The 27,882-nt window shown below is 41.2% G+C and overlaps 2 protein-coding genes across 2 annotated transcripts; both read right to left on the bottom strand.

The window, feature by feature from the left end:
• Positions 1-4,266: 4,266 nt before the first annotated feature.
• Positions 4,267-9,704, bottom strand: LOC120030559 (leucine rich adaptor protein 1-like). The gene is made up of 2 exons (XM_038975976.1): positions 9,019-9,704; positions 4,267-6,249 (listed from the first exon to the last, which is right to left on the bottom strand). Exons 1-2 carry the CDS (start codon positions 9,226-9,228, stop codon positions 5,851-5,853), a joined length of 609 nt encoding a protein of 202 aa, XP_038831904.1. The 5' UTR covers positions 9,229-9,704; the 3' UTR covers positions 4,267-5,850.
• A 1,429-nt stretch (positions 9,705-11,133) lies between these two features.
• LOC120030647 (5,6-dihydroxyindole-2-carboxylic acid oxidase-like) lies at positions 11,134-26,432 on the bottom strand. The gene is made up of 7 exons (XM_038976085.1): positions 26,078-26,432; positions 21,655-21,977; positions 20,726-20,930; positions 16,580-16,747; positions 16,051-16,230; positions 15,003-15,149; positions 11,134-11,324 (listed from the first exon to the last, which is right to left on the bottom strand). The coding sequence occupies exons 1-7, from the start codon at positions 26,430-26,432 to the stop codon at positions 11,134-11,136; spliced, it is 1,569 nt and encodes a 522-aa protein (XP_038832013.1).
• Positions 26,433-27,882: the final 1,450 nt, after the last annotated feature.

Genomic DNA, 27,882 nt, shown 5'->3' with positions numbered 1-27,882 from the left:
TTCATAAACCATATTCAGTACTGACTTTCTTGAAATATAAATTAATTCTGTGTTTACAATCTTTAAAACGATATTTTTATCCTACAGGCCTTTTTACACTAACACAATACACCAAGTAAGATATGCCTTTCTTTGACATCAGGTTTGCAACTTTTTTGTTCACATTAAGTTTTGCTCAAATAGAAGGGGCATGTGTCCGTTGTGATTCAGTGGGTTGGCGCGCCTCTGCTGAAGGTGTATACTTAATTAACAAACTGTATATAAACTGCCACGCCCCACTCTGTGTCAAAGAAAGCCCTTGTCTTTGCATTGTTTACATGAGCAACCAAGACGATGTTTAGCTGAGTCAGTATTTAAAGAGAGAGACTTGACTTGGTGAATGACTACGTAAAAGAGAGAGCTTTAGAATCTTTTGTCACAAAGGTACTTAAGGAATATGAGCACATGGAGAGAAAGTAAGCCTTTAATCTTCGTCTTGGAAAGAAAAAATACCAATGATTGTACATGGGTATTATACCCTGTCCTTTTCTCAGAAAATCTAACACATAGAAGGGTTATTAGCAAATCAACCTGTTCTTGTTTATTGAAATCTTCCAATTACTTTATGGGCCAATAGGTCTAGTCATTTATTTTTCCTGAAGGGGATAGTCAAAGAATTGCCAATGCCGACACAGTTAAGCTTGTTGGACAGGAAATGATGAGCAAATGATATCTGTTTTAATGGAAGATAGTCAACCAGAAGTCACACTGTCATTCAACAAGGCTTTCTGGGGTGGTTATTTTGGCTTTGTTTGGTCTTGACAGGTGGCTTAAGTGTGCCAAAGGCACTAAGAAGGTGAATTATACCTAATTCACATAGCATATTTGGTGTGTTGCCTGAAAAAATTATTGGGCATAATTGGTCCCCTTACAGATTTTTTTCTTTTACCACAATCTTGTCATATTTTATATCGCCATTGCTTGCCACAACTGATCAAGAGACATTTAAAGATGCACTAAATCGCTCTGCCATTTTCTGGTTGCTAAAATTATGCGAATAAACTTATGGTGAATAAAAAGTTGGCTACAGTTAAACTCAAACTGTTGTCAGATAGGTTCTGGTAATTTTATTGGGGTTTTTTTGTGCAAAAAACGTAGCAAGTGATTTTGCTATTTGGACCAGGTTGCTGCGATGTCATGCAGACTGCCATTTTGTTTATACTTTTTCATAATGAAACGGACAAGTTTGATGTCTGACAACAACAACAGAATGTTCATGGTTTAATGCATGCCAAAGATGGTATGATGAAAGGTGATGTTTATACTGAGGGGTTGACATTACCACAGTCATGAATACAGGCTTTGTTGTCTGCAATACCTTTCAGATTTAAAGAAAAGTTGACAAAAAGCTGGTGGGATGCTAAAGTTGGCGGAAAAACGTCTTGGTTTGAAAAGTGTATTAGCTAAGGAAATTAGTTGGAAAATTAGTTAGTTAGGGGAATCAACAGTATGCTCAATTTGACCCTTTCTTAACGCAAGTATAGTGTGGTTTCAGACAATTAGGTGCGAGGCTGAAAAAGATGAAAGAGCTATATTAAGTGATAAACAGTATGTGACCAATACCTTAGACACCCAACAATTTAGTACACAAGGCATTTATTTGCTGCAGCTAAATAAATACAAATCCTTGTGGTATTGACTGAGATATAATGTAATTCATACACTTTCATCCGAATCCTTATGCAGTGATTAATAACAATTCAATGCATTTCCTATTTCAGTTTATAAGGTGATTCTCGGCACCTTCAATGCTAAGGAAAACATGTCATTTGAACCATGAAACTTTATCATGCCCCTTGCAAGGGTATTTGTATTTATTTTGCATGCTAACCATCCTCAGAATAATCTATGACTCAGAGGCATATGTGACTACAATGGCTGGCATTGTAGTTTGTCATTTATGCAAAAATAAAGTGAGAAGTGATATAGTATGCAGAGTTAAATAGAGTACTGGAGAGGAATGTCCTGGGGCTGCTCATTGTACCACAAGGGCCTCTGCTTTCCAGTCTTGAAATGCACTTATCCCTGTAGAATAGCAACAAGCCAGTGAGAATAATTAAAATGGACATAAAAAAGCACTGTGGTTAGCATTCCTTTTCTGTTTCCGTCTTCTCTCTGGCGTACATTTGTTTCGATTTACATGATCCGGCTATAATATTTTGTGGTGAATACTCCCAAGGTTTACAGTGGGGCAAAAAAGTATTTAGTCAGCCACCAATTGTGCAAGTTCTCCCACTTAAATCACATTGTAGGATTTTTAATGAATTTATTTGCAAATTATGGTGGAAAATAAGTATTTGGTCAATAACAAAAGTTTATCTCAATACTTTGTTATATACCCTTTGTTGGCAATGACAGAGGTCAAACGTTTTCTGTAAGTCTTCACAAGGTTTTCACACACTGTTGCTGGTATTTTGGCCCATTCTTCCATGCAGATCTCCTCTAGAGCAGTGATGTTTTGGGGCTGTTGCTGGGCAACACGGACTTTCAACTCCCTCCAAAGATTTTCTATGGGGTTGAGATCTGGAGACTGGCTAGGCCACTCCAGGACCTTGAAATGCTTCTTACAAAGCCACTCCTTCGTTGCCCGGGCGGTGTGTTTGGGATCATTGTCGTGCTGAAAGACCCAGCCACGTTTCATCTTCAATGCCCTTGCTGATGGTAGGCTTTGTTACTTTGGTCCCAGCTCTCTGCAGGTCATTCACTAGGTCCCCCCGTGTGGTTCTGTGATTTTTGCTCACCGTTCTTGTGATCATTTTGACCCCACGGGGTGAGATCTTGCGTGGAGCCCCAGATCGAGGGAGATTATCAGTGGTCTTGTATGTCTTCCATTTCCTAATAATTGCTCCCACTGTTGATTTCTTCAAACCAAGCTGCTTACCTATTGCAGATTCAGTCTTCCCAGCCTGGTGCAGGTCTACAATTTTGTTTCTGGTGTCCTTTGACAGTTCTTTGGTCTTGGCCATAGTGGAGTTTGGAGTGTGACTGTTTGAGGTTGTGGACAGGTGTCTTTTATACTGATAACAAGTTCAAACAGGTGCCATTAATACAGGTAACTAGTGGAGGACAGAGGAGCCTCTTAAAGAAGAAGTTACAGGTCTGTGAGAGCCAGAAATCTTGCTTGTTTGTAGGTGACCAAATACTTATTTTCCACCATAATTTGCAAATAAATTCATTAAAAATCCTACAATGTGATTTTCTGGATTTGTTTTTCTCATTTTGTCTGTCATAGTTGAAGAATACCTATGATGAAAATTACAGGCCTCTCATCTTTTTAAGTGGGAGAACTTGCACAATTGGTGGCTGACTAAATACTTTTTTGCCCCACTGTATGTATAGTAACGTGATGCCTCGTCCATGAGAAGTTAAGTCATGTCAATCTTGAGTGTAATCCAAAATGGTTTTCCTTCCACTAATAGTTAAAATGTTTAAAAAAAGAAAAAGTACTTTCATTTCATGAATTGAGAAGATGTAATAGCCCTTTGCTTTGTGTTTTTTCCAAGTAAGGCCTAGATTTAAACAGATCAAGCGTTAACCGGTAATAGCCTACAACCGCATAGCTGATGTTTTGACGTGTAGGAGGTGTTACTGCGTTGGAGCTATCCAATCGGTGAGCAGCTGCTCTTGTGATCATTGTCACAAAGCCACACCCATCCCACTTGCATTAGAAGTTCAGAATGAGAAAGAGTATGCTATATAGAAATAATGATGCTCAAATTGAAAATCATTAAACAAAATAAGGGGGATTTATATCAGCCTAATCGAGGTGTAGATTATGTCTCACATTCCAGAGTTTGAACTTGTAAACAAGGCTGCATGGTATTTCTCTTAATGCGTTTGCGTGCAGCAAAGGTTTAGGTATAATGCTGGGAGACGCTTGTGGATTTGATAGCTCTAACACAGTTCCACCTCCGACACGTAAAAGCAACCACTATACGGGTGTCGGCTAATGCGAATCTAATAGAATCTAGCCCAAACTGAGCACAATTTTCCATTGTACATTTTTCAAACTACCACATGTTGGAACTTCACTAGTCTGACAAAAATGGAGCAAGACTGTCTCAGCATAAAAATGTGCATATGAGCGCTTCTGTGGTCTTACTAAATCATCCAAAATGGAGTCAAGTTCTCTCCACTAATTGCATGTTACCACAAATTGACTATTAGCTGACAATCATGCGAACCAGTGTGTGTGTGTGTAGATTAAACTAAACAGTACACAGAAACTGAGAAAGAAGAAAATCACAATATATTATTTTCCCCAACAGGCTTTTCAACAACACCAATAAAAACAATAAGTTACAATGTTAAAAAGTAGGCAACATGAAGGGCACAACACACACAGGTAATGTGAATAGACACAGAAAGTGGAATTTAAAGCAAAATCATTTTGTACAGAAATTAATGGCCTTACTTTCGTACTTAACTTTGTCAGTTACCATTCATTAAAGTGTTGACTTGCTCAAAATTTTTATTTATTAAACGTAACCAAAAAATACCATGTAGTAATTCAATTAAGTAAGTGCTGTGAACTTCAAGATTTCCACTTTGGAACTTGTTTGCAATTAATCTCTTGTGGTAAAACAAAACAAAAATAAAATTGTTGACCTGGGCATGGCAATGTTGACTGCAATCTGTCTAAATAAAAAAAGTAAGAAAGAGCAAAGTACCTGTCCAATGATTAACATGTAAGCACATAGCTGTCAAAATGATTTTTAAAATTTCAAATCAAAATCAAATCAAATTGTATTGGTCACATACACGTTTTGATAGATATGTGCTTCCATATGTTGTAGAGGTGCTGAAATACAGTGATGCAAAGGATTTGGCATGGTAGCAAATTGCACTTGGATGCTATAACCTGAAGGAAATGTAGTATTTTTGCCCCACTAAACCACTCCAGCCGATGTCTCAGCATGGAACCGCTAATGCTCCAAATTACCACTAATTCCTTATATACTACATTACCTTAGTTCTGATGGATGAATGGCTAACCAAAGACATGGTATCTAAGTGAAAAGGGAAACAAGACACTGAGGTATCAGATTCTTTGGAGTACAGTCAGTGTGCACTGAATGAAATTTTTGCCAAGTGAGCTGTGTCAATAAAAATAAAGCAAACAGCAACATTATTATTAAAAAGGTGCAATTCGTAAGTTCGATTTTCTGTAAAAAAAAAAGTGGACTCCAACGCTCCTGGAGAGCACTGCAAGCAACCACAAAGAATGAGGAGGAAGAGGGTGCACTACTTAGCATTATTTTGTATTTGTTTTAGGTTGATTGTGGTTGTAGTTCCTCTTGTTGGGGCAGATAACTTACAAATTGCACCTATAACCTTCTATCAGTACAACAATTCAATCCCTAATTATGTTTAAAGCTCATCCTTACTTGTTTTGGTGAAGGGACAAGTAGCTAAGGTTTAGTGAGGTGTACATGCATTAGACAAAAAGGAATTTGGTTTTAAGATACAAAATAGCACAACTGTGAATAGTTGCCCTTTGTAAAACCACTTAAATGTCACTGTGACATCACTGTAGAACACTTAGCAGCAGGAAAAGAATGTAGGTCATCAAGGGAACAAATCCATGTTCTATATTTCACACAGTAAACTCAATGAACAAGCCACCTTATGAAACATTACTCAAAACTACTCAAATTTCAACCAGTTGATGTCCTAGTTCATAATTTAAAAATGTTACCAAAGTTACCATGCCAACTATATTTGATATGAATTTGAAATCTTGACAATGCTAGGTAAAAATAACCCTCTGGTCTTTGTCTGCGTTTGTATTAGCCTCACAGCCACGCAGTGCTATCCAAAGCAGTAGTACTCATCGGAGTCCACTCTGAGTCGCATTGTTGGCTTGCTGAAAGTCTCGTCCTCTATAACAGGTTTATCAGAGAAAAGATCAAGGTCCGTCAAGGAAGTGTGTTCCGAAAGGTCTTCGGCTAACTCATCCAACGTATCCAGATAGCTGCCCACGGATATCCCGTCCAATCCATCGCTGTGTCCGTCGTGCAGACTGGTGAAGCTGCCGCGTGAAGAGGTGTCATCCTGGCTGTCCAATAGGCTGTACAGGCTGCCTGTCAGGCTGCTTTCACGACTGGCTAGGCCCTCCTTGTCATCCATCACCCATTGGATGGATTCGATGCCGTCGTTGATGGACATTAGCTGCTGCATCAGCTTGACATCGATGGCACGGAGTTGGGCCTGTGTTTGGTGTGAGAAGGAGATACATTTAAGGCCTTTATCATTATAGATTTGGAATAGAAACTGGACAACTTGAAACCCACATGTATTATAAAGTCACACAATATTACACTTCCAACAAGTAGGCCTACAATCGTATTTGTTTTTTAAATATATTGCTTTCCTATTCCATTTTTGTGAGATGCCAACACCAGCATGTCTTTTGGTAATGGTGAAAAGCAAATTGCCCCTGGGGATAGTAAAGACACCACTCTACTCTTTGGAAATGACATTTAGACAAAGACAAACAGAACAGCATGCCACAGGAAATCCTTCCATCCTTGGCATGTAACAGTAGGGTCTGTGACTGCATAGAAGGACATTCTCGCCCAGATGCCTATACAGTACCACCATTGATTTACCACCGCAACATGACAATCCCCATAGAGTAGATGTGGGGGAGGTAGCCTATGGTCTCATTCTGAAAGATTCTCCCAGGCTACCAGCGACAAATAGCCAGACATTTACGCCAATGGACAGTCAGTGGCAGCAGTCAAAAATAATTACGCCTGATGGCTGATACAATGTTCCGAACAACTGGCTTTATAAAACAGAGCCCTTTCCTGGGAGTGAATCGTGACAGGCCCCGTTTAGCTCATAATTCTGCCAGTGTTTGCTTTTTTAAGTCTCATTACAAACTGATTGAATACTTATGTAAATAAGGTATTTCTGTTTTTTATTTTTAATACATTTGCCAAAATTTCTAAAAACCTGTTTACATTTGTCATTATGGGGTAGTGTGTCGATTGATGAGGATTTCCCCCCCCCCCCATGCATTTTAAATAAGGCTGTAACGTAACAAAATGTGGAAAAAGGGGAAGGGGTCTGAATACTTTACGAAGGCACTGTATATATATATTTCTTGCTGATATGAAAGATATGTTCCTTATGTTTCCAAAACCGTAAAGCAAGCGATGCGTGTTAACATTTATAGCAAGTGTCAGGGCTCTTAACAAAACTCCCCCAGCCAGAAGATACTATTGTCAAAAGGCGCCAAAGGTAGTTAGCATCTATGAATGGGCTAACATTTTATACAGTATATCTCCATTGCCTTGCGATCAGCATTATAAGTGATCCATAAACTTCTGAGAAGACAAACGTATAGCCTATGAACACAAGGGCAATAAAGTTGGATTGCCATCAGGCGTCTGGAAGTTATTGCATAACATGCTGAGTTAAGATATCACAGGTCAGTGAACTTTCAATATTGCCTAAAGCAAACAGCTGCAATAACCTTGGACAACAACCAGACTACTGCAGCTAAAAGCTCTTTTGTTAGCTTGGGTAAATTCATATACATTAAAACCAGTAGATAGTGATAGCGCTGACGAATCCACGTATTCCTATGGAAACTCCCGATGGCGCATGAAAGCCAGAAGTATTTGAATTTGAAGCACGCCATATTGTTGAATGGGGCTGAATGGCAAAAATTTGCAAAGGCGGCTGTAACTAGCAAAGGATCACGGTCGATGTAGTCGTTTTCATCCTGCTTAGAGCTGCTAGATGCACACAACATCTCCTTAGGTGCACGTGCAATGAGTGTTCATGACGGAGTGAATGACTGGTCTGTGTCAGCACATGGTCCTGTGTGACGACAACTGTAGTAGTCTAATGAATCACTATTTCATTAAATATCTTGAGTTGTTGTGAAATAATTCACTGCGAGGATAGAACTTGATCATAATAAACAAATTTTAGAGCCCAAAGTGGCCATCTATTATTTATATATTTTTTTACCTTTCTTGCGATCCTAATTTACATAGGGAAGACCAGGGCTTTTGGCACCGCTTGGTTGCAACCAATAATTTATATACACACTAGATGACATGTTGGGGGTGCTGTGTTGAAGCCACCATGCCTCCATCTTGGCACTCCCTCACCGTTGTTAAAAATATTTTGGAAGCTATAGAAATGCAATTACATTCTACATTTGTTTTTGCCACATTTATTCTATTACAGACACCTTAATGCATATTATGTGAGCTAAACATACAAATAAAAAATAAAATAATATATTTTAACAAATGTCCTTAAGGTATATATTTTTTAGATTACTAATGTTACTGTCTCCACTACACCAACAAAATGCTAAAATACATGTTAATTTTGTCTTTAATTGAAATACTGTAGAGTTCCATTCATTCCTATGGAGGACTGTTCCTAATGGGGAGTGCCAATATGGCTGACAAGCGGTTCAAAGCCTCTCAATGGCCATTACATATCACCCGAAATCCAGGGTTTATATATATCATTGGTTGCTATGCAGTAGCCGATTAGCAGAGACTTCACGCTCCAGACCAGACACTAGGGGCCCAGTGTAAATTGCACTTAATGCAATGCATCACTGAATATAAAGAAAGGTTTTGAAAATGCAGTGAACTGACTTGAAAAAGCCTGGTCGAATTGCAACAGTACCTGTTTTGGATGTCTGCTTCGGTAGTCAAAACACGTTATCAAAGGCTTACTGTATGAAGTACAGGAGGCTGGTGAGGGGAGGATGGCTCAAAATAAATGCTGGAACGGAGCCAATGGAATGGCACATAAAAAAATATGTGTTTGATGTGTTTGATACCATTCCACTAATTCCGCTCCAGCCATTACCACGAGCCAGTCCTCCCTAATTAAGGTGCAACTAACCTCCTGTGGTATGAAGCAACTCACTGATCCAAACCGACAGGGACAGACTGAATTAAATATATTTGGAGACGCATCTTTAGGACAATCACTTACCATTTCCTGTCTCAAAAATAACATCTTGCTCTCCAGTCGTTTCAAATCAGCAGAGTTCGACTGGTTTTTCGGTGTCGCCGGTTTTGTATCCTCATGTTTGTTGTGATGATTATTTCCTCCTGCAAGGGAACGAATGAGACTTTCAGGAACTTTGCGACCCAACTTTGTCTCAATATCTTTAAAATCGCGTAAGACGTGTTCCCCGTCCATTGTAGAATTACAGTAAGACTAGGCCTATAAAACGAAAAATATATATATGCTACGTTTTTCAAAATGTGCAATAGGAACAACCCAGAGAGCAAATTATAGGGTTCCTTGGCTTGAGGACTCGCGCTGACTTCACGTCCAAAGAAAATAAAATGTCATAGCCTTGATGGTCTTAAGCTTTCGAAAACCCTTCTTATCCGTAAGCGTCTATGAATGTTTTAGGATGGTCTGATATCCGAGGTTGAAAGCGACTGCTAACGTTATATATCTATAGGCTCACAGTTGCAGAGAAAAGTAATTTAAAAACAAAGTTGCCCCATCCGATTATTCTCACCAATTCAAAATATAGAGTGCAATCCACAACAAAATATATACATATCCCGTTATTATGACTACTGCAAAGCCACTACACTCATCCGTGAAAATTGTAGTTTTGAAGTCCCGTCCGCCGGTGTCAGTCGTGTCCACTGAAACAATAGTCGAACAGCACAGTTGGATAACAGCCACAGAGACACCCATATGGAGTTTATGACCCCAGACAGGTGGGACTTTGAAACCACGCCTGTTTGCTGTAATCGTAAGGCAACTGTCACAGCATATGTTTTGGTTTATTGTGCACAAAATACATCCATTTGGTAACCTACAGTAATTTACTAATCATCAGTTCAATCATACAAACGACTAAATTTACATTTTATGCTAGCAAAGTAGGTTACAGTCAGAGTTCTTTCGTGCTGAATGTATTTTAATTCAAGACAATGTCGTGTAGCCTAGGCCTATAGCCTATTTGCATATTTGTAGGCTACATTGTTATTAGGCTACAGTTTTATTATACCAGCATAACAAAATCAATACATTTGAAAAGCTATCTTTTAAAAGCAAACTAATTAACCTAAGCTTGATCTACGAAAAAAGTATCAAAATGTATGCACTCACTACTGTAAGTCACTCTGTATAACAGCGTTTGCTAACTGACTAAAATGTTAATGTAACATCTAATTAATGATCATATATGTATTCAAAGCAACACATTTTGCCTTGATTGACACTGTCCTCTCCCGAACTACTCTGTTCACGTTGTATTCAACTTCACTTCTACCACCTTGTGGCAATTCATGGAAATTGACATTACTTACACCAGAGTGGAAAAGTAGGCTATTCAACTTTTTAGATATGACCCTGTTGTTTTTCTATTCTTTAAATGACATATAAGGAGAGTGCTTATGTATGAATTATGACATTACACTCCACAAGTCTTGCAGAAATTATAATAATACAAGAACAATTCTTAATCTTTTATTTTCTTTAATCAACTCATGTTTTCAATGGAATTAAAAATGTTCCATTTTGAACCAAAAGGATTAAAATAAAATGAAATATGTTTACACATTTACAGAAAATCATTGTTATACTCAGAATCTATAGTTATACAGGTCAAAGCACTCTGTAATGTAACTAATAGTAGAATGAGTGACAGGGTCAATTAGATTCCATATTATGAGTGATACAGTCAATTAGATTCCATTTTATGGACTACAGCAGTAGTGGTCAAACTTGGCCATGAGAGGACGGGCCGCTCTGTGCAGATTTTTGTTCCCGACCAGCATTGACGCACCTAATTCTACTCACACTGCCACCCTCCATCGCCAACATTAGGCCACTCCCGGAATACAGTTTGTGATGCATATTATACGGCATTCGAAACTCAATTTGAAATGATAAAAACATGAATTTGTTATCTAATTACATAACTGCAAACAATACAAAAGTATGGAAATATGTGACACTCAGCTAAGCCTGGATCAAGTTCATTAGTCAATAAACTAAAGAAAACGGACAAAAACAGGGAACGACTACACATTTTCTGTTGCGCCCTAATGAGCATGACCCTGTAGTTTCACATTCAGCTCAGACCACGGATTGGCTTTTGTCGTCGTCATAGCGTTGGTACTGTTCACCCAGCAGGGGCTGGCGGCCCTCCAGTTTGCTGTAGGAGCGGGCGCGCACAACGCATGTTGTGGCAGCAAAGATTACAGCCACGATGACCAGGGCCGCCACCATGGCAATGGTGATGATCTCGGTCAAAGTGAAAGGAGCAGCTATAGTGAAGAGACAAGATTTATAACAGTTACATTTGTAATTGTTTGGAATGTGACACTCGCAAAGAGTCACACACAGACAGACAGACACAGACAGACAGATGGACTCTAACCGTGGTTAAAAAAGAAAAATAATAATAATAATATATATATATTATAATAATATATATATATATATATATATATATATATATATATACAGTACCAGTCAAAAGTTTGGACACACCTACTCATTCAAGGGTTTTTCTTTATTTTTACTATATTCTACATTGTAGAATAATAGTGAAGACATCAAAACTATGAAATAACACAAATGGAATCATGTAGTAACCAAAAAAGTGTTAAACAAATCAAAATACACTGCTCAAAAAAATAAAGAGAACACTTAAACAACACAATGTAACTCCAAGTCAATCACACTTCTGTGAAATCAAACTGTTCACTTAGGAAGCAACACTGATTGACAATAAATTTCACATGCTGTTGTGCAAATGGAATAGACAAAAGGTGGAAATTATAGGCAATTAGCAAGACACCCCCAAAAAAGGAGTGATTCTGCAGGTGGTGACCACAGACCACTTCTCAGTTCCTATGCTTCCTGGCTGATGTTTTGGTCACTTTTGAATGCTGGCGGTGCTCTCACTCTAGTGGTAGCATGAGACGGAGTCTACAACCCACACAAGTGGCTCAGGTAGTGCAGTTCATCCAGGATGGCACATCAATGCGAGCTGTGGCAAAAAGGTTTGCTGTGTCTGTCAGCGTAGTGTCCAGAGCATGGAGGCGCTACCAGGAGACAGGCCAGTACATCAGGAGACGTGGAGGAGGCCGTAGGAGCACAACAACCCAGCAGCAGGACCGCTACCTCCGCCTTTGTGCAAGGAGGTGCAATGCCAGCGCCCTGCAAAATGACCTCCAGCAGGCCACAAATGTGCATGTGTCTGCTCAAACGGTCAGAAACAGACTCAATGAGGGTGGTATGAGGGCCCGACGTCCACAGGTGGGGGTTGTGCTTACAGCCCAACACCGTGCAGGACGTTTGGCATTTGCCAGAGAACACCAAGATTGGCAAATTCGCCACTGGCGCCCTGTGCTCTTCACAGATGAAAGCAGGTTCACACTGAGCACATGAGCACATGTGACAGAGTCTGGAGACGCCGTGGAGAACGTTCTGCTGCCTGCAACATCCTCCAGCATGACCGGTTTGGCGATGGGTCAGTCATGGTGTGGGGTGGCATTTCTTTGTGGGGCCGCACAGCCCTCCATGTGCTCGCCAGAGGTAGCCTGACTGCCATTAGGTACCGAGATGAGATCCTCAGACCCCTTGTGAGACCATATGCTGACACATGCACATTTGTGGCCTGCTGGAGGTCATTTTGCAGGGCTCTGGCAGTGCACCTCCTTGCACAAAGGCGGAGGTAGCGGTCCTGCTGCTGGGTTGTTGCCCTCCTACGGCCTCCTCCACGTCTCCTGATGTACTGGCCTGTCTCCTGGTAGCGCCTCCATGCTCTGGACACTACGCTGACAGACACAGCAAACCTTTTTGCCACAGCTCGCATTGATGTGCCATCCTGGATGAACTGCACTACCTGAGCCACTTGTGTGGGTTGTAGACTCCGTCTCATGCTACCACTAGAGTGAGAGCACCGCCAGCATTCAAAAGTGACCAAAACATCAGCCAGGAAGCATAGGAACTGAGAAGTGGTCTGTGGTCACCACCTGCAGAATCACTCCTTTTTTGGGGGTGTCTTGCTAATTGCCTATAATTTCCACCTTTTGTCTATTCCATTTGCACAACAGCATGTGAAATTTATTGTCAATCAGTGTTGCTTCCTAAGTGGACAGTTTGATTTCACAGAAGTGTGATTGACTTGGAGTTACATTGTGTTGTTTAAGTGTTCCCTTTATTTTTTTGAGCAGTGTATATTTTTGATTTTAGATTCTTCAAAGTAGCAACCCTTTGTCTTGATGACAGCTTTAGACATTCTTGGCATTCTCTCAACCAGCTTCACCTAGAATGCTTTTCCAACAGTTTTGAAAGAGTTCCCACATATGCTGAGCACTTGTTGGCTGCTTTTCCTTCACTCTGCGGTCCAACTCATCCCAAACCATCTCAATTGGGTTGAGGTCGGGTGATTGTGGAGGCCAGGTCATCTGATGCAGCACTCCATCACTCTCCTTCTTGATCAAATAGCCCTGACACAGCCTGGAGGTGTGTTTGGTCATTGTTCTATTGAAAAACAAACGATTGTCCCACTAAGCACAAACCAGATGGGAAGGTGTATCGCGTAGAATGCTGTGGTAGCCATGCTGGTTAAGTGTGCCTTGAATTCTAAATAAATCACAGTGTCACCAGCAAAGCACTCCCACACCATCACACCTCTTCCTTCATGCTTCAATTTGGGAACCACACATGCAGAGATCATCCGTTCACCTACTCTGCGTCTCACAAAGAAACGACGGTTGGAACCAAAAATATCCCATTTGGACCAAAGGATAGATTTCCACCGGTATAATGTCCATCGCTCGCTTTTCTTGGCCCAAGCAAGTCTCTTCTTCCTATTGGTGTCCTTTAGTAGTGGTTTATTTGCAGCAATTCGACCCTGAAGGCCTGATTCACATTGTCCCCTCTGAAAAGTTGATGTTGAGATGTGTCTGTTCCTTGCACTCTGTGAAGCATGTATTTGGGCTGCAATTTCTGAGGCTGGTAACGCTAATGAATTTATCCTCTGCAGCAGAGGTAACTCTGGGTCTTCCTTTCCTGTGGCAGTCCTCATGAGAGCCAGTTTCATCATAGCGCTTGATGGTTTTTGCGGCTGCACTTGAAGAAACTTTCAAAGTTCTTGAAATGTTCCGCATTGACTGACCTTCATGTCTTAAAGTAATGATGGACTGTCATTTCTCTTTGCTTATTTGACCTGTTCTTGTCATAATATGGACTTAGTCTTTTACCAAATAGGACTATCTTCTGTATACCACCGATACCTTATTGCAACACAACTGATTGGCTCAAACGCATTAACAAAGAATATGTCATCAAGGCAAAGGGTGGCTACTTTTAAGAATCTCAAATATAAAATATTGTTTAACACTTTTTTTGGTTACTACATGATTCCAAATGTGTTGTTTGATAGTTTTGATGTTTTCTACAATGTAGAAAATAGTACAAATAAAGAAGAATCCTGGAATGAGTAGGTGTGCCCAAACTTTTGACTGGTACTGTTTAACACGTGGACCACATTGTTATATATATAGTAAATAAGACAAATATCCATAATGAATTTATATTGACAATACACATCTGGCCATCCAGCCTGTCTTTATATTGGCAATACACACCTGGCCATTCAGCCTATATCTATATTGACAATACACACCTGGCCATTCAGCCTGTATTTATATTGACAATACACACCTGGCCATTCAGCCTGTAGATATATTGACAATACACATCTGGCCATTCAGCCTGTAGTTATATTGACAATACACACCTGGCCATTGAGCCTCTATTTATATTGACAATACACACCTGGCCATTGAGCCTCTATTTATATTGACAATACACACCTGGCCATTGAGCCTCTATTTATATTGACAATACACACCTGGCCATTGAGCCTCTATTTATATTGACAATACACACCTGGCCATTGAGCCTCTATTTATATTGACAATACACACCTGGCCATTCGGCCTCGTAGGAGTAGCCAAGGTTCTCAGGGGCTGTAAGAAACATCTCAGCGTTGGTCACTGGAGGCCAGAAGGGAACCATGTTGTACCCCCTGTTGTGACCAATGGGGGCATTCTCTGAAGGATAGACCGCAGAATCTGCAAAATGTATCAGCTAAGAGTCAGCTTCTGAACATATGGCGCTGATGTACAACAAAAAAGCCTCCCAGAGCTAAACAAATGTTGCATAGTGGTGTGTGTATTATGAATCTTAGTTTCCAAAGTAATCATGTAATTGATGTGTAATTACAATTTTACCATGTAATTTAGAAGTAACTACAAGGTAAAAAGCAACCTGTAAAATACAGCATATTCAACAAACACATACAGTGAGTGTACAAAACATTAGGAAATCCTGCTCTTTCTATGACATAGACTTACCAGGTGAATCCAGATGAAAGGTATAATCCCTTATTGATGTCACTTGTTAAATCCACTTCAATCAGTGTAGATGAAGGGGAGGAGACAGGTTAAAGAAGGATTTTTAAGCCTTGAGACAATTGAGGCATGGATTGTGTATGTGTGCCATTTAGAGGGTGAATGGGCAAGACAAAATATTTAAGTGCCTTTGAACAGGGTATGGTAGGTGCCAGGTGCACCAGTTTGTGTTAAGAAATGCAAAGCTGCTGGGGTTTTCATGCTCAACAGTTTCCGGTGTGTATCAAGAATGGTCCACCACCCAAAGAACATCAAGCCAACTTGACACAACTGTGGGAAGCATTGGAGTCAACATGGACCAGCATTATTGTGGAATGCTTTCGACACATTGTTGACTCCATGCCCCGACGAATTGAGGCTGAATTGAGGTCAAAAGGGGGGGGGCTGCAACTCAATATTAGGAAGGTGTTCTTAATGTTTTCTACACTCAGTGTAGATTAGTTGGCAAAAGGATGGAAGAGCATCATATTTTAAGACAAGCAAGCATAGACAAAGATACTAGCACAGGAAGACAATGATCAGGTCTTGAACATGAGATCAGTAGTAGGATGGGATCTATTACCTGGGGCGTGCCTCCTGAGCCACTCGTCAAAGATGGCATCGGTGAAAGTGTGGAGCAGCACGAAGATGGGGTCGTTAGGCGAGAGGTGGGTCTGTCCGCCTGTTCCATTCAGAAACAGGTGGGCCAGGTTGTGAAGGCTCCGTACCACAGGGTCGTAGTTTCCCTGGGGGGCGCTATAGCCTGCACACACAACACAAGTAGTTTGTGGTTTAAATACAGGGAATCATGCTTAATGCATGTGAAACTCGCCCATAGCATTTTGGCTGGAGTACATCAGTGACATCACACAGAGACATCACACTGTCACAGAGTTCTAAAGCTCACGGAGTGACAGATTTGTCTCTTTCTTTGTTGGCTAAGACGGTTGTGTGTGTGTGTGCCTGCATGTGTGTGTATGTCAGCATTCACAACAACCCTCAACGTTCAGTGTGTGTAAGCATCTGTACAGTATGTGTAGGTGTCTGTGATATCTGTGTGCATCAATGTGAATGACTGCATCTATTGGTGTAGAGCAGCAATGCCCACTCACCCTCAATGGTGTTCCTGAAGCTCTCTGAGGAGGTGGAGTAGTAGGGAGGGGTGTCAAAGGTGTTCACCTGCAGGCAGTCTGCAACATCCTGGGGCTCAGGGAGACGCTGCACCATGGGGCGGGCCACGTTACCTGCTGGGTTCCTCCTGATGGGGGTGGTCTCAGTGTCTGGGGGGGAGAGAGGAGAGGGTTAAGAGGGGTCTCAGTAACCTGGGCTAATAGAGGCAATAGTAAATAGGCTTGGGAAGTTGGCAAGTTCTAAAGGACACACCCAGGCCCAGTTTAAATACTATTTAGATGCTCCTTTCTTTCTTTCTTTCTTCCTTCCTTCCATTCTTTCTTCCTTCTTTCCTTTCTTTCTACTTCCAACCTTCCTTCCAGTAATCACCCTATTGGAGAAGAAGGTCCAAGGCCCCCTCCGCTTTGAAACCCTAGTTTCAAGTTTTACTGTCACATTCACAAGTACAGTGAAATGCATTTCTTGAAAACTCAAAACCCAACAATGCAATAATCAATAACAATGTAATACTCGGAAGAACACAATAAGAAATATGAAGAACACAATAAGAAAGTAAACATAATATATACAGTTCCTGTACCATATTTACAATGTGCTGGGATACTGGAGTGATGGAGGTAGATATGTATAGGTGTAAGGTGACTAGGCAACAGGATATAAGATAAGCAGAGTAGCAGAAGCTTGTATGTGAGTGGGTGTGTGTGTGTAGAGTCAGTATAAATGTATGTTAATATTATGTGTGAGTGAGCAGATGATGGAGTGAGTGAGTGAGTGTGTGTGTGTGTGTGTGTGTGTGTGTGTGTGTGTGTGTGTGTGTGTGTGTGTGTGTGTGTGTGTGTGTGTGTGTGTGTGTGTGTGTGTGTGTATGTGTGTGTGTGTGTGTGTGTGTGAGTGTGTAGGGCTCTATGAGTATGCATAGAGACAGTGCAAAAATGTAAATAAAAGTTAATAAAGATACAAGGTTTACTCAGATACTCAGGTTTACTCCTTCCACACCGCCTGATATAGATGTCCTGGATGTCAGGGAGCTCGGCCCCAATGATGTACTGTACTGCAGCGCCATTCGATTGAGGGTGGTGCTATTGCCATACCAGGCAGTGATGCAGCCAGTCAAGATTCTCTCAATGGTACAGTTGTAGAACACTTTGAGGATTTGAAGGTCCTTGCCAAATTTTTTCGAGGCGAGTGTGTTTGGACCATTTTAAGTCTTTAGTGATTTGGATACCGAGGAACTTGAAGCTCTCGACCTGGTCCACTGCAGACCCGTCGATGTACCCGTTTCCGGTAGTCCACGATCAGCTCCTTGGTCTTACTGATGTTGAGAGAGAGGTTGTTGTTCTGGCACCACACTGCCAGGTCTCTGACCTCCTCCCTTTAGGCTGACTCATTGTCGCCGGTGGTCAGGCCTTTCAAACAATTGTGTTGTCAGCATACTTGATGCAGTCGTGGGTGAACAGGGAGTACAGCATGGCGGTGAACAGGGAGTACAGTGTGGCGGAGGTGATGTTGCCTACCCTCACCACCTGGGGTCGGCCTGTCAGGAAGTCCAGCATCCAGTTGCAGAAAGAGGTGTTCATGTAACGGATGTGAACTGGCTAGCTAGTTAGCGGTGGTGCGCGCTAATAGCGTTTCAATCGGTTACGTCACTCGCTTTGAGACCTTGAAGTAGTGGTTCCCCTTGCTCTGCAAGGGCCACGGCCTTTGTGGAGCGATGGGTAACGATACTTCGTGGGTGACTGTTGTTGATGTGTGCAGAGGGTTCGCGCCCGGGGCGAGGGGACGGTCTAAAATTATACTGTTACATTGATGCTGTTGACCCGGATCACTGGTTGCTGCGGAAAAGGAGGAGGTCGAAAGGGGGGTGAGAGTAACGGATGTGAAATGGTTAGCGGTGGTGCGCGCTAATAGCGTTTCAATCGGTTACGTCACTCGCTTTGAGACCTTGAAGTAGTGGTTCCCCTTGCTCTGCAAGGGCCGAGGCCTTTGTGGAGCGATGGGTAACAACGCTTCGTGGGTGACTGTTGTTGATGTGTGCAGAGGGTCCCTGGTTCGCGCCCGTGTCGGGGCGAGGGGACGGTCTAAAGTTAAACTGTTACATTCAGACCCAGAGTCACAAGCTTGGCGGGGACAATGGTGTTGAACACTGAGCTGTAGTCAATGAACAACATTCTCACATACTGTAGGTATTCCTCTTATCTGGGTGGGCAGGGGAGGGTGGAGAGCATTTGAGATTGCGTCATCTATGGATCTGTTGGGGTGGAATGGAAATTGGAGTGGGTCTAGGGTGTCTGGGAGGGTGGAGTTAATGTATGCCATAATCATAATCAGCCTCTCATGATTACAGAAGTGAGTGCTACAGGGCAGTAGTCATTGTGGCATGAAGCCTTAGAGTTCTTGGGGATAGGAATGATGGTGGTCATCTTAAAACATGTGGTGATTACAGACTGAGACAAGAAGAAGTTGAAAATTACAGTGAATATGCCTGCCAGCTGTTCTGCGAACACACCCTAGAATAACGTCGGGCCCCACGGCCTTGCGAGTGTTGACCTTATTAAAGACCTTACTTACGTCGGCCTTGGAGAGCGAGATCACCCAATCCTCTGGGTTCACAGCCCTCATACCCGGCACAGTGTTGTTGTTGTCAAAGCGTGCAAAAAAGGAGTTTGTCTGGTCGTGCAGATCACAGTTAGGTCTTCCTTTCTAATCTGTAATGGACTGTAGCCCCTGCCACATGCCTGTGTAATATGATTCCACCTTATTCCTATTTTGTCCAGTTGCTCATTTGATGACTCTGTGGCAGTCATAGCGAGACTTCTTGTACTTGTTCATGTCCTCAGCCGTAGCCTCAGGGTTGTCTACAATAGCTCTGTGTGCGGTAGCCATGTCCTTTAGTTTAGCTCCAACCTTGGTGTTAATCCAGGGCTTTTGATTGGGGAAGCAGCAAACCCTCACCATGGGGACAATGTCGATGATGCATTTCCTAATGAAGCCAGTGATAAAGGTGGTTAGCTCGTCAATGTTATCGGCGGAGTCTTGAAACCTATTCCAATCAGCGCTAGCAAAGCAGTCGTGTAGCTTAATCTCTGATTCTGGTGACCATTTCTCAACGGAGTGAGTTACGCGTACTTCCTGTTTGAGTTTTTGCTTGTAAACAGGAAGCAGGAGTATGGAGTCATGATCTGATTTTCCGAATGGCGGACAAGGGAGGACCTTGTATGCTTGCTTGTGGGTAGAATAACAGTGGTCTTTATCACCCCTAGTGGTGTTGGAGAAGTGTTGATGGAAGTTGGGAATCACGTGTCTTAGTGATGGGGAACTAAAATCGCTGGCAACCAGAAAAGCAGCCTCTGGACGTAGGTTTTCTTGCTTTTTTCTTGCTTTGTACAGTTCGTTAAATGCCAGCTTGTTATTTTTCTTGTCCTGAGGTGGAATGTAAACAACAGTCACAATAATAGCTGAAAACTCCCTTGGGAGTGGTCGGCATTTGACCGTCAGGTATTCCAAGATGGGTGAACAGTGGGTTGAGACTTCCACCGCGTTGGAGTTAGCACACCAGTTGGTGTTGATATAGAGGCAAACCCTTCCCACCCTCAATTTCCCCGACTCCACTGTCCTGTCCGCCAGGTGAATGGAGAATCCATCGAGTTGGATAGCCATGGGGGGTATCTTGTCCGACAGCCATGTTTCCGAAAAGCAAATAATATTGCAGTTTCGAGATTCCTGTTGGTAGCAAATCCTCGATCGGAAAATAAAGTAAAAATAAACTCCACAATAATCACAAAATAGCTCAATTGGGTCGGAGCTTGCCAAACGGCGGCCATCCAGTACGGCGCCATTTTTGTCTCGTTGTCAGACAAGGTGTTGCGCCAATAGCACCAAAGTATGAATAGTGAACCGGGCGTAAGCAATGATAGTAATGATAGTAATCAACAGGTATCACAATATGGAATGGTGACACTGAGGTGTCCCTGTGAGCATGTTTCTATCATTTCAATGACTTTTACACATTTTAACATTTGAGGAGGGTGAGCTGATCCTAGATCTGTGCCTACAGGCAACTTCTACCCACCATATAGGGTGTTATCTTTAAAATTTGGAAGGATATAAGCGCACTACTGAATGCTTACTGTTGCAGATGGTTCCCAGTGTGTCATAGTCCTCCACACTCTCACAGATCACCCTCCAGTTAGAGAAGATGGAGTTGGTGCTGATGGAATTCATATTGAGGTTGCTCCTCGCTCCCAATAAGTCATCTGTGCAGATGTCACAGGTGCTTCCACCAATGGCAAAGTTCCAGTAGGGCAGGGCAAAGGAAGGGTCTTGCAGCATATCCTAAATTGAGGGTAGGGTTAGAATGAATTACATAAAGGGCACACAATTACAATAATTAGTTTGTGCAATTAGAAACCACAATAATGAACTGCAAATAAAATTGTTACAAATGGTCTTGGAGAAGTATATAGTGCCTGCATTATTTTAATCCAGCAACATACAACATAGCTACACCTGATTCAATTTTTCCATTGTATGAAATAATGATTTGTCTTTATTGCTGAGGTCTAATATAGCTGGCCTACGGACATCCAAGATAAAGATCTTTCAAAACAATAAACAGTCTTTGTCAGTAACGCCAATTAGTAACGCATAATTCAAGAAATAACTTGGGCAACAGATGCTCTTTTGTGCCCTATAAGATGGGAAATCTAGGCTCAGACTAGTAAACGCTTAAGCATATTTTCTGCAAAGCTTGCTTGATTATGGTACAACATTGCTTCATCTCTAAAGATATCCTCACCCTTAATGCGGCACTAATTCAAGCAAACAATAGGGAAAGTGAAATGACTATTGATGGGTAATAAATAGGCCCAGCCTATAGATTAAAATGGATTTTGCTGGTGGTGAAAATTCATAATACCATTAGATAATGGACTGTTATATTGTGATATCCAATTGAATAGTAGGCACACTAAAAAAGTAGTTATTTGCATTATTATTGACTATTTCAGTTCATATTACATGCAGGGACATGCTGTAATTGCTGGTACCCCCATCTCACCTGCATGTCGCGCTCAAGTTGGAGCAGGTGAAACCTGTGCCAGGTCACAAAACCGGGACCTTCGTGAGAGAAGTCGACTCCGCCAAAGCTCGGCTGGCCGGCCCCCAAGAAGGTCTTGCTGACCGAATAGTAGTGGGTCCACACAAAGTAATTGTAGATGGTGATGTTCTCAAACTGCGGGGTGTTTCCATCGGGTCCGAAGACATCCTGGTATCGCCGCGTAGCTATCACAATGTCCGGATGCACGGTGCGCTTGGCCTGGTCAAGTGCGGTCACGAAAGCTCGCTTCTGATCCGCACTTAGCTGCATCACGTTTCTCCGGACTGAAGAATTAAAGAGAAAAATAACATTTGATTTTCTTAGTCATTCATGCGTTAATGAGCACATTCTTTTGTGGAAAGAAGTTAAGAAATTATTGGGCATGTAGCCTATCCGCAGTCACCGTTCATCTTTACGCATACACCATTGCCTGAATATGAGGCAAAAAGGTAATTATGTCAAACATAAAATGCAGCTATATGTAACGACATTCGTGTCATTTAAAAAAAAAAAGATTGTATGCTCTCCCTAGTCTGTGTAGAAATGTGGCTTTCATCCAGTTGAGTGTCAGTGCATAAAGTCAACCTTCACTCAGGGGTAGACATAACATAGTAAACGACAAACTGGGATGCAAATTTGTGTGATATGTTACATTTGGTATAATATTAATTTGTGTATTTCCATCATCATATGATATGTTACGAATTAAAATTAATATAATACTGTAATGAAACAGCAGGGAGCAGATCTCGAACCCTCGACCTTCTAGCCCGAGGTCCGGCGCGCTATCGACTGTGCCGCAAAAGCATGATCGTGCATGATCGTGCGGCAGAGTCGATTTCCGTGGTTATAAACCCAGGGTCGTTACATTACTCCCTCCTTTCAAAGAGCGCGTCCTCGCGCTAGCTTGCGACTCTACGTCTTACAGGAGCGCGCTCACCGGCCAAGCACACGCACTGTCTTGGATGCAAGGTCCGATCACTTCTGACACCAATGTAATGAAACAGCAGGGAGCAGGTCTCGAACCCTCGACCTTCTAGCCCGAGGTCCGGCGCGCTATCGACTGTGCCGCAAAAGCATGCTCGTGCGGCAGAGTCGATTTCCGCGGTTATAAACCCAGGGTCGTTACAATATGTTACGAATTACAATTCGGACAATATGTTATGAATTTGCTATATATACATATTATATGTTTCTAATTCCAATTTGTTGTGGCTATGTTAGCTAGGTGGCTAACGTTAGCTTGGCTAGGGGTTAGTGGCAGGGCGGGAAATGAATGGCATGGTGGGACATTAATACCCATCACCCGCCAAATATGGGTAGATTTTGTTATTAGCGGGTAAGAATGTCTATTTCACCAGCCACGTTGGCGTGTGATCACACACAGTATTTGGGAACAGTTTTTTTCAACCCAAATGTAGAAGTTGGTCGAATTGACCTGAAAGGCTACTAAAGTGTGACTTTGTCCTCCTGTTTCTTGGCTAGTTACATTGTTTTGTTCAAACACTAGATTGTTTTTCAATATTAGTTTTGAGTTTGCTGCAACTGTCTGCTGGTAGAGCAGACATGAGATTATCATCTCTGACAGACAGGGAGTGCCGTTACCATGGTAATGGCCACCCCTTAACCTGTTTGGGCTGCAGGGGCAGTATTGAGTAGCCGGATAAAAGGTGCCCATTTCAAACGGCCTCGTACTCAATTCTTGCTCGTACAATATGCATATTATTATTACTATTGGATAGAAAACACTCTCTAGTTTCTAAAACCGTTTGAATTATATCTGTGAGTAAAACAGAACTCATTTTGCAGCAAACTTCCTGACAGGAAGTGGAAAATCTGAAATCGATGCTCTGTTCTACAGCCTGCCTATTAATGTCCTTGATATTTATTAGAATACATGCACTTCATACGTCTTCCACTAGATGTCGACAGGCAGTGAGAGAAGAAATGGAGTGTGTAACTTGATCTGGGGTCGAATAATAGCTCTCGGCATGACGTGTCACCAGTTTCCTGTTTTCTGGAGAGCGCGTGAAGGGACCTGGATTTGCCTTCTGATAAGCTGTCGTTATGGACGACTAATATCTCCGGCTTTGATTTTATTTGATACATGTGACAATATCATCGTAAAGTATGTTTTTTCAATATAGTTTTATTAGATTATTGAAATTTATTCGGGACGTTAGGCGTGTTGCGTTGTGTGCCTTTGTTCAGGAAGGAGAGCTTAGCGCCACTTTGCTAGCTTTCCGTGCTAATTGACTGGAGAAGAGGACATTCTAAATCCAAACAACGATTGTTCCCGACAAAGGACCCCTTGTACAACATTCTGATGAAAGATCATCAAAAGTAGGACCCATTTTATGATGCTATTTCATATATCTGTCGAACATGTGAAATAGTCGTTTGCGCCCAGATTTTGGGTACTCTCTCGCTATACCTAAGCTGGATGTCGTAATGAAGTTATTTTTAGAATTCTAACACGGCGATTGCATTAAGAACTAGTGTATCTATCATTTCCTATACAACATGTATTTTTTAGTAACGCTTATGTATAGTTATTTGGTCAGAATAGTTGAGTGCCATAAAAATATCCGCACATTCTGGGAAAAAGATGCTACGTTAGCACAATGTATAACCACTGATTTCAGCTCTAAATATGCACATTTTCGAACAAAACATAAGTGTATGTATAACCTGATGTTATAGGACTGTCATCTGATGAAGCTTATCAAGGTTAGTCAAAAATTATATATCTTTTGCTGGTTTATTCGCTATCGCTAACGTGCCTATTGCTATCGCTAACGTGCCTTGATGAATGAATGCGGTAGTGTGGTAGGCTATTGTAGTAAGCTAATATAATGCTATATTGTGTTTTCGCTGTAAAACACTTAAAAAATCGGAAATATTGGCTGGATTCACAAGATGTTTGTCTTTAATTTGCTATACACCATCGATTTTTCAGAAATGTTTTATGATGAGTATTTAGGTATTTGACGTTGGTGTCTGTAATTACTCTGGCTGCTTCGGTCCTATTTGTGACGGTAGCTGTGATGGTAGCTGCAATGTAAAACTGATTTATACCTCAAATATGCACATTTTTCGAACAAAACATAGATTTATTGTATAACATGTTATAAGACTGTCATCTGATGAAGTTGTTTCTTGGTTAGTTTGGTTGGTTCTTGGTTAGTTAGGTTGGCTTTGTGCATGCTACCTGTGCTGTGAAAAATGTCTGTCCTTTTTTGTATTTGGTGGTGAGCTAACATAAATATATGTGGTATTTTCGCTGTAAAACATTTTAAAAATCGGACATGTTGGCTGGATTCACAAGATGTTTATCTTTCATATGCTGTATTGGACTTGTTAATGTGTGAAAGTTAAATATTTCTAAAAAATATATTTTGAATTTCGCGCCCTGCACTTGAAGTGGCTGTTGTCATATTGTGCCCGGCTTCGGGCTTGCAGCCAGAATAAGTTTTTAAAGGGGTAGTGGAACATTTTTATCAAACCTAATGACTCAAATATTTGGGGGTAAATTGTGCTTGATTGAACATGGAACATTCCAAAAACGTTTTATTACAGTTTTGTCATTTCTTATCGTTAAAACACTCAAATAATTGTATTGTGGACCTACATTTATTTTTGTGCTCCTAAATATCAACTTATATACATAGTCCTTAAAAAAAAAATCAGCGTTAAAGCACTGAACTAATACTAATAAAGAAGCCGTATCACTCAGCATTTTGTGGCAGGGCAGGCACTTTGTTTATTCTTGATGTTCATTTGTAGAACTGTTTACCTGTTTTACTTTTTACTATTGTATCTAAATTATTTATTTTAACAGACATTGGTTGAAAGACATTACTTCTTACTACTAATACATTTCTTGTTTAAAAAACATTAAAAAGCATGCTCATTTGTTATTTTTCCACCCTGGTTAGGGGTTAAGGTTAGGGGTCGGAGTTAGTTAAGGTTAATTTTGGGGGATGGGTTGGCTAACATGCTAAGTAGTTCCAAAGTAGCTAAAAAGTAGTAAGTAGTTGTAAACTTGATAATTAGCTAAAATGCTAAAGTTGTCCGTGATGAGATTCGAACTGTTTCAAATTCCTTATAGTAAGCAAACCAGACGGCACCATTTTTTATTTATTTACGGATAGCCAGGAGCACACTCCAACACTCAGACATAATTTTCAAAAGAAGCATGTGTTTAGTGGGTCTGCCAGATCAGAGGCAGTAGGGATGACCAGGGATTTACCACTCCACTTAAATGAGACACATAATTGAGATGACCTATGCTGTTTCGATTGCGTAAAAACATCAAATCGCTTTATACTGGAAACTGCAACATTTGATTATTTGTTTTAAAGTGGGATAAAAAAAAACGTACCGACAGCGACGGGTTGGTCACAGTTTAACCCGGCCAATCCATGCATACAACGGCCACAATCATAACCGGTGAAATTCCCGTTGCACTGGCAGGTTCGGTTGAAGTAGCGGATGGGCCAACGTTCACGGTCATCCCGTCCATCGTGGGGGTACTGGGGGCCGTGTGGACTTGCGTCTACCGCTATCGAAATACACTGTCCACGTCCTGTGCCGGACCCGCAGGCGTCATTCGCGACCCCAAACGGGGATGGACAACACTGGCCACTCCGAAGTCCCTCCAGAGTCACACATTCCCTCGGAAACTGCCCGCGCACAAACAGGGCGCCGAAAAGCACCAACAAACCGTACTTCCACATAGGCAATGAATAGGCAAAAAGACGCACACCAGAAAGTTAGCTAAATGGAACAGTGGATCGACGAATTCTCTTTATTCAATCACACTCTAATAGAAGTCAGTACCTTACTCGAAACCACATCACTTCATAGTTGATTTTCAGTGCGCACTTGTGTCCTCTTGTAGGCAACTAATTGCCCACACACCATCCAAATAAACCTCTAGCCTTTAAATACCACATTAGCGCATGACTGGATGCCAGGATTTCTGATCCCCTCGTGATCACATCACATTTCCTAAGGGATTGATAGGGATAGAGGCTAGGCAGTCATGCACACTATTTTACTACGATGAGACACACCAACATTCTGAGAAGGATATTCTCAGGATATTTGAGAAGAATGTGATTTAACATGGTTAGAAAGTACATAACATGTACATAACATAGGCCTAAAACAGAATTTAAGCACGCATGTCACCTGTGCAAGCTATTGAGTTAATGCTGTCCTCCAGTTTTCACCACATCAATTCATGTTCATGAACTTCTAGACCAATTTCACCACATTTTGTCAAAAGGTATTACACTTAAATTTACATGGCCAAAATAGTATTTTCCTGACGGGTTCATTGAAATCCACAAATTGGTATGGCAGGTGGTCTCTAATGGTATCCTAGGCCTGCCACTTTATGAAGTGATAAAGTACACTGCAATAAAACTGTTGCCTGCTACTTGGTTAAGTGTCACTTAGAATAAAATGGAACCACATGTACATGTTATTATGCCTGCATATATTTATGTGGATCTTACCACTAATAAGACCCACTCATCTTCATGTTATTTTCTAAGAGATAGCCCACCTAGGCCTGACTATCATTGAAATAGTATTAATATCATTACGATATAATCATAATATTAGTAATTTTCTCAAAAAATAACAGTTGTCAATTGTGATGTATCGCTTACTGTCACACATCTGTATCATAACACCTAGTGTCATCAGTTCAGTTTGTTTATTTATTTGCACAGATAAAACTTTTTATACAAAGTTAAAGGTAATACAAGGTATGCAATGAATGGCCTCTCCTTTAGATAATTCCTAATTGTTTACACAGGTTCATGAGTTCATGTTAGAATGTGAACATGCTACCAAAGTCTTTTGACTTCTCACGCAACATCCCTTCCTCCCTACCTACACAGTTAAAAATATGTTTAAAAAAATACTTAACTGTTAATTTGTACATGTTTTTTCTGTGTTTATGAATAATGGTAGAATACTGTGAAACGACAGGGATAAACTTATATTTAACTTTCGTCGTGTAGAATAATAGGAAATGTCAGTAAATGCGAAATACATTAAACTTCCTGTATTTTTACAGACATGCATCCCCTTTTCACAATAATAAGCTGTAGAAATACAGTAATATGCATTATAAAGAAACAACTACATTTACCATTGTTTTATGGATTTTAC

This window comes from Salvelinus namaycush, chromosome 36 (assembly GCF_016432855.1).
Source record: "Salvelinus namaycush isolate Seneca chromosome 36, SaNama_1.0, whole genome shotgun sequence".
NCBI lineage: Eukaryota > Metazoa > Chordata > Actinopteri > Salmoniformes > Salmonidae > Salvelinus > Salvelinus namaycush.
This window is presented reverse-complemented; position numbering and strand designations above follow the sequence as displayed.

Bases quoted from the DNA above. Each gene is read 5' to 3' on its own strand.
- LOC120030559 (XM_038975976.1), bottom strand. From the start codon at position 9,228: ATGGACGGGGAACACGTCTTACGCGATTTTAAAGATATTGAGACAAAG. The intron at 6,250-9,018 runs GTAAGTGATTGT...CACCAAACACAG, and splicing joins TATTTTTGAGACAGGAAATG to GCCCAACTCCGTGCCATCGA.
- LOC120030647 (XM_038976085.1), bottom strand. From the start codon at position 26,432: ATGTGGAAGTACGGTTTGTTGGTGCTTTTCGGCGCCCTGTTTGTGCGC. The intron at 16,748-20,725 runs GTAAGCATTCAG...TCTCCCCCCCAG, and splicing joins ACTGGGAACCATCTGCAACA to ACACTGAGACCACCCCCATC. The intron at 16,231-16,579 runs GTGAGTGGGCAT...TTGTGTGTGCAG, and splicing joins CTTCAGGAACACCATTGAGG to GCTATAGCGCCCCCCAGGGA.